The sequence below is a fragment of the Rhinichthys klamathensis genome, unplaced genomic scaffold (genome assembly GCF_029890125.1).
Source record: "Rhinichthys klamathensis goyatoka isolate OS25496 unplaced genomic scaffold, OSU_Roscu_1.1 h1tg000232l_1, whole genome shotgun sequence".
Taxonomy (NCBI): Eukaryota; Metazoa; Chordata; class Actinopteri; order Cypriniformes; family Leuciscidae; genus Rhinichthys; species Rhinichthys klamathensis.
The window spans coordinates 2,966,355-2,973,557 of NW_026606756.1; the positions used below are offsets into that span (position 1 = coordinate 2,966,355).

At 39.0% G+C, this 7,203-nt stretch overlaps 1 protein-coding gene across 1 annotated transcript; it reads left to right on the forward strand.

Moving 5' to 3' along the window:
* Nucleotides 1-1,557: 1,557 nt before the first annotated feature.
* irx3a (iroquois homeobox 3a) lies at nt 1,558-5,024 on the forward strand. The gene is made up of 4 exons (XM_056265379.1): nt 1,558-2,051; nt 2,760-3,792; nt 4,294-4,360; nt 4,683-5,024. The coding sequence occupies exons 1-4, from the start codon at nt 1,839-1,841 to the stop codon at nt 4,735-4,737; spliced, it is 1,368 nt and encodes a 455-aa protein (XP_056121354.1). The 5' UTR covers nt 1,558-1,838; the 3' UTR covers nt 4,738-5,024.
* Nucleotides 5,025-7,203: the final 2,179 nt, after the last annotated feature.

A 7,203-nucleotide genomic window follows, 5' to 3' on the forward strand; every position in this document is an offset into this window, starting at 1 on the left:
CTGCTTGAAACCTAGAGGGTTAGCTGTGTTTTGCATCGTCCCAGATGGCGCAGTGCTGTGGGGTCAGCCGGGTGGGCTCAGAGCTCTTGTTAGCTCTGCAGGTCCGTGTGCGTTATTGACGGTTATGTAGTTATTACCATGCGCTCTGAATGGCATCAGACTGCTGTTCTAATTAATAACCCCCGTAATCCTGCATTGTTAGACGTCAAAACAGCAGGCACGTGGTAAAGAGACCATGGAAATCTGGGAGTCATTAAATAAAGACCCAATACAAATGACATTCCAGATATTAGGATGCCATAACAATAACTATCTCTTTAAAAGCAGATGGAAGGTTTATGAGGAACAGTGCGTTCTTGGAAACAAGTAAATCCAAACCGAAGTTGATTCACCCTAATCTTTCATTACTGAATTGAGATTTAGTCATATTCAAATAAATGAAACTCGTTACAGCACTAATCGGTGCAGTTGTTTGGAAGACGATTAGCAGACATATGATGACACTAGACTAGAAGCATAATACGATTATGGATGTTTCCTGCATATTTTCATATATTGATTCAAGGAATTTCAATCGTGATCATCGTCCTTTGTTTTAATCCGTATTATTTACAGACGGGTGCGTATTATATCAGATATTTTCAGTGGATATCTGTCTATCTGTAGAGTAATCCTGTAGGTTAATCGCCCAAAATATGTTTTTTTTTTAAGAACAGAAGCTTTTACACATGAATGCAATTGAAACATTTGCGATTATATTTTAATACGTCAAAAGATTGAAGCCAGACAGCTTGATACAGTGGTAGTAATAGTAGACTAATAATAATGACAATAATAATAATAATACTTTTATATAGTTCAAATTAAAATCCACCACAGTAAACTGTAATTCGCTGAAATCCACAACAGCGCACATTACGAAATTATATTGTTATTTTTTTTCGTTTCTTGACAACTTACTCTGAAGGTGAACGGTAAAAAGCCACTGTTTTGATGTTTCACACTAAAGGCGCCAGAGGACCTCGACTGGCTTGTTCCGTGTTAGATGAACTAAAACACTCTTCACATAATTTCCATTAGTAGCCTATTTTATAATAGCAAACACACAAATCTAGCTGTTTTGTCCGATTTAAACTTTCACGTTCTAACGTTTCACGTGGAAGAGACGCGAGGAAAATAAAGACACAAAAGATCTGCGTGAAGTTAATGACTCAACAAGAATAAAATATTTACCATTTTGTGGATGATCACAATTTTTGAGAAGTAACACAAGAAATTGGAAGGGCTGAAGCGGCGAACAAATAACAAATGAAATGATTGGCGAGCCATAAAATGAGATCTGAAACTCATTCAAATAAGAGATGGCGACGTCAGAGGACTTATCCAGACGGAGAGCAGGAGCGGAGCGAGAGAGGGGGGAGAGAGAGAGAGAGAGAGAGAGAGAGAGAGAGAGAGAGAGAGAGAGAGAGAGAGAGAGAGAGAGAGAGAGAGAGAGAGAGAGAGAGAGAGAGAGAGAGAGAGAGGGAGGAGAGTGAGGATCTGTAAGTGGGGGTGAGACTTGGAGAAATATAAGTAGGAGGAGCTTCTGAACGACTAAAATGTCAATCACAAAAAGGAGTTCCAATAATCTAAAGCAATCTGTAAGGACCTGACCTTAGTCCATTCAGATCAATAGGGAAGTAAGGGAGGAAAGCGCAATCGGATCGTTTACACTGGCTCTTTCGGAGGAAATATAGACTTCCCTGACACTTTGTACTCACTGTAAAGTGGATATCGTGGTGCGCACCAAGAGGGCGATTCGCCGCTTTTTGTGACTTCAGTAGACTTTCTCCACAACAATGTCTTTCCCACAGCTGGGATATCAGTACATCCGACCCATATACCCGCAGGACAGGCAGGGGATAGGCAGTGCCCGAGCCGGGACAGACCTGAGCCCGTCCGGAGCGCTCTCTAATGTTCTCTCCACTATGTACGGATCACCTTTCGCTGCCGCACAAAGCTATGGAGCTTTTCTTCCTTATTCAAATGATCTGTCCATTTTCAACCAGCTGGTGAGTAATCATTTTATTGTTTTGCGGTGTTCTTTCTCTTTCAAACTCAAATGTTGTAAACTTAAAAAAAAAAAATTAAAAAAAGGTTACAAAATCCTTTACTTCGGTTTGTTTCAGTACCAATCATTATTGAATGTTAGTTTTGCAAAACGGTGGTGAACTTTGTTTTTTACCCCGTTTGGTAAATACAAAAAGAATTGAAAATATAGGCAAATTAATTAATTGATAGCTGTATAAAACAAAAATAAGAGTAGAGTGTGTGCGCTTGTGATTATAATCACAATTAGGCTCAATTAAATAGCTAAAATCTACAATTGACACGTCTTCAGAATGAAAGCAGATAGCCTATGTAAAGCTTATACACACACACACACACACACACACACACACACACACAGAATAAATATAAATATATGTGGCTGCAAAATCTTGTACATTTATTTAGAATACTTTATATAAAGTATAAAAAGTGCAAAGTAGCCTAGTCGATTTAATAGTCAATTAGGTCTATATTTTAAAAAAAAAATCTCAATCCTCGCTTTTATAGCTAATTGCTCGCATAGACTGAAAATCATTTGCGTAGTTAATATATTCAGCAACAATACATCAGGGAACTGCAATTGAGTACAAGAAAACGTAGTATGTGCCAGCCCAAGAATAATGATAGTGAATCGCATTAATGTTGGATCCGTGTTCTGTGTTTTTAAGGGCGCACAGTACGAACTGAAGGACAGTCCGGGCGTCCAGCATCCTGGATTTGCTCACCATCATCCGGCTTTTTACCCATATGGTCAGTACCAGTTCGGAGACCCTTCCAGACCCAAAAATGCCACCAGGGAGAGCACCAGCACACTCAAGGCCTGGTTAAGCGAGCACCGGAAAAACCCGTACCCCACCAAAGGCGAGAAGATCATGCTGGCCATCATCACAAAAATGACCCTCACTCAAGTGTCCACCTGGTTCGCCAACGCCAGGAGGAGGCTAAAGAAAGAGAACAAGATGACCTGGGCCCCACGGAGTCGCACGGACGAAGACGGAAATGTTTACAACAGCGATCACGAGGGAGAGGACGGCGACAAACGCGAGGACGAGGAGGAAATCGATTTGGAGAATATTGACACGGAGAATATTGAGAATAAGGACGATTTAGACGAGCAGGACGAACTGCATTCTGATTTGAAACTGGACGGCAGGAGCGACTCCGAAATTTCGGACGGCTATGAGGATTTACAAGGACCGGAGCAAAGGTTGTTCAAAGCAATTGTGAAAGACGGTAAAGAGATTCACGGCGACCGCGCAGAGCATTTTCACCATCACAATCATCATCATCATCATCACAACCACAACAGTTTAGAACACGCCAACGGTGAGCCGGTCAAACTCAACCAGGCCATCATCAACTCTCCGCCCTCGGAAAACAACCCACCTCCAGCTCCAAAACCTAAGATCTGGTCTTTGGCAGAGACTGCTACAACTCCAGACAATCCACGAAAATCTCCTCTGATGAACGGGACTTCCGCTGCGTCCGCCACTCAGACCCTCATAACTCCTCACAGACTCCTTTCGTGTCCCGTAGGGAAAATCCAGAGCTGGACAAATCGGGGTTTCACCGCACACCAGCTCGCTTTGCTGAACTCAAACCACTACTTAGGACTCAGTAACCAGGCTTCGGCGAATGGCCTTGCGTTGTACAGCAGACAAGCAGAGGACAGGAGTCAAAACTCCGAGTCCACAGTCACAGGTACATGTCACCCACACTGAGAAGCGCAGATATGTGCAAATAATGCTTTTTGTTGACACCATTAAGACTGTCCTGACAGACTGGAAAGGCACCATTCTAATTCTTCCCTAAATCCATTTTCATTAGATCACTACTGTGAAAAATTCAAGTGAAAAGAATGAATTACACTTGAAAGGCAATTGTCTAGTGGAGAGTACTTATCTGATATATATATATATATATATTGTTTTGTCTTTTATTTTGTCCTTTTCAAATACTGAAAAAAGTCTGTTCACTTGAATTTGTGGGAAAAGTATTTAGGTTGCCTTTTGAAAAGGTGTATTAGTGTGAGCGAATTTTGATATTTCTAGGCGCAAACTTTTCTCAACAACTGGCTGTAAGATCTTTTTAAAAAGACTCTGCTTTTTAAAATAATAATAATGAAATCATAAATAATAAATTTGCATTTGCATTGATTTTTTCCCCCTTTTCTTGTTTTTGTTATTGGTTTTATTATTTCAGAAAGATCTAGTGCCTTGGAAGCAGAGAAAAAGTTGCTAAAAACAGCCTTCTATCCTGTTCAAAGACGGTAAGAGCGGAGATCTTATTATCTGTCCAGTACTTTAATTTAGCGAGTTTTTTTAAAAAACATTTTTATTGTTATTGTTAATTTGCATTTGAATTTCAATGTTAATGCATGACTTCTAGTCACGCGCTCGGGTACTGGTATAGCCGGGCTACCGTGGTTTAAACATGATTTATATATTGTGCTTGTGCAATAATAAAACCAATGTCAAACCAATAAATCTCCAGTGCGTCGATGGCATAATTTCAGAATGTTGAGTTTGCTTGCAGATTTAGTTTTGTGTTGGCCCCGTGTTTTTTCATGCTTCCCTTTTATATCCCCATAGGCCCCAGAACCAACTCGAAGCTGCCATGGTATTATCCGCCCTCTCGTCCTCGTAGTCTTTTCTCTCCTTTTTGTTTACTTCCCATTTTAACCTGTGTAAGGAATGTAAAATAAAAATAACTCACTTCTGTATACTTACATTGTAAGCATGTCCTGTGTACAATGGCTGATGTTAATGCTGTCAGGCCAAGTAGTCTGTGAGTCCCATTTTCTTTTGTAAGCTCTGTGAGGATTTGATGTTGAACTGTTTTGTATATAACGTAAAGAAAATGTATATACTTGTGATCCGAAATTGTACAAGAAAGTCTATATTTTGGCTAATAAATGAACCGCTGCAACTTTACCGTCAACTTTTCATTTTTCTTTGAAAACAATGGAGTGTTAATATTGTAAATGATATTAGAAATGTCATGTTGTAAGCTTTTCTGTGCGGAAACGGTTTCAGTGTGTGTTTTGAAAGGCATGGGAAACGCTAACTCGAGGTTATGAGGTTTGAAACGGAGGATTTGAAGTATTTTCCTATTTCAGCGACTTAACTGTAATTAGCTCCTTCTTGAATCGCGCATTTGGATATTAATGGATGGGGATTATCCCCACCGAGGCGGAACAGCCAATATGAAATGAATAATTATTTCATTTTTATTGGGTTGAAATAGCATACAACTCAATTTCACTGTAATGAGAATTGAATATTTTCCTTTGAAGAGGAAAGTCACACAAAAAAAGTTAAACGCTTTCCTCTGTACAGATGGTCGACTATTTATAATTTTGGAGATTCTGCTTTTTAAAAATGTAATGAATTCTAATCAGACATTGATGTTGTGCTGCCTGCCATATGCCTCCGATACTGTGCAAAATTATTTATGTGCGTTTTCCCTCTTGAAGATGATTTGCATGGCAGCAGCTTTGTTTCAGGGTTTCCAAAGTTTGGAGAAATTTAGAGTTGGAGCTCCCTCTACAGTCCACTCTGAACGGCCTTTATATGGACTTAGCCATTTTGATCATAATCTTTAATTTATGTCATTTATTCGAGAAAATTGACCATGGGCATTTTGGGATCCTTCGTTCTTTTTGTGAAATTTGCTGGGAGCTTATGAGCAGAGTGTTAAGCAATGTAAGGCTAGCAATTTCCCAATGAGAAAGGTGCCTGGTGGAATATTATGAGACACTTTAGACACAATTACATCACCGAAATTGAAGACCACATTCAGCGCAGCTAAATAAATAATAAATAACGGCGAAATAATTATTAGCGTTTGTTTAAATGTTAAATTTAATTTCCGGGGCTCAAAGACAGAAAAACAAAATCTAATAAGAAAAGAACAGTAGGCTACATTTTCAGGAATCAAAATTGAAATAGGCTACAAAACCCCCTTGAAATGCAAACTACTTGCATTCAAATAATATTACACATTTAGAGTTAAACAATCACATACAACACTAAGAAATACAATAATTACAATGTTTAAGAATAATTAAAATAAATACAATTATCGCAATGTTTAACCTGTCACATTACCGATGCTTTATTGACACGGAGCACAAATTCTCCCAGCATGGTCAACTGGTAGGCCTATGTCGGTCAGTATACACATCATATAGTCATTAATGATGCCTATGCTATGCCTCTCTTATAGAACTACAATGCACTGCAGCCGAGAGGCAAGAAAACAGATCTGTCTTGCACTAATAAAATATAATTGCTCGTGTCCGCTGTCCGTGTTATTTTTTTTTTATATAGCCTAAGCCTATTCAATCAGCCAATCTCTCCGAGATTCCGTTCAAAGTAAGAGCTGGCTATGAATATTCATAAAACGCTGTATGACGTTTGTGGCACTGATTGATGTAATCATCGTTCTGGCGCTCACTCGGAAGAGCGCCACCAGCTAGAGCGCAGAAAGTGACACCGCGCGCGAGTGACCAACATTCTCCAATCAGCGCTGACCCTCTCACGCTCACCGTGCAGGTCAAGAGGGAGAGCGCGAGGCCAGTGGCAAACAAGCTTGCAGAGACTTGCGTGCATTTTGAACTTCATCAGATCGAGGACGCATATTACACACTGATTGCTGTAACAAAAACTACAAAACAAAATATATAATCGTTTTAATATTAAGCTATCACTAAATGAAACATTAAGATGCTGTAAGACATTTTGTTTAAACGTCTGTAAGTTAGCCTACTTCTTTTTTTATTTATTTATAAATAAACATGTTTTAGAAATGTAGGTCTACCTAGCCAGCCTATACCCACATATCGTGTAGAGCAAAATATTCGGATAAAACCCTAATATCGACATTTTAAATCCTATGCATTAATTTGTTATGGTAATGAAATGTAGGCTACTTCTTCAAAATAATCGCATTCACACAAACTCGTATAGCCTATATAATATAGAAAAAAAATAATACTTTTTATGTTGCCTATACTGCACCTTTCATTAGCAAAATATAACAGAATCAGCGTTAGATCGAAAATAGAGACTTAATCACACATATTTTTGCGAAAGGAGTCATAAATATTGA

Bases quoted from the DNA above. Each gene is read 5' to 3' on its own strand.
- irx3a (XM_056265379.1), top strand. From the start codon at position 1,839: ATGTCTTTCCCACAGCTGGGATATCAGTACATCCGACCCATATACCCG. The intron at 2,052-2,759 runs GTGAGTAATCAT...TGTGTTTTTAAG, and splicing joins TGTCCATTTTCAACCAGCTG to GGCGCACAGTACGAACTGAA. The intron at 4,361-4,682 runs GTAAGAGCGGAG...ATATCCCCATAG, and splicing joins TTCTATCCTGTTCAAAGACG to GCCCCAGAACCAACTCGAAG.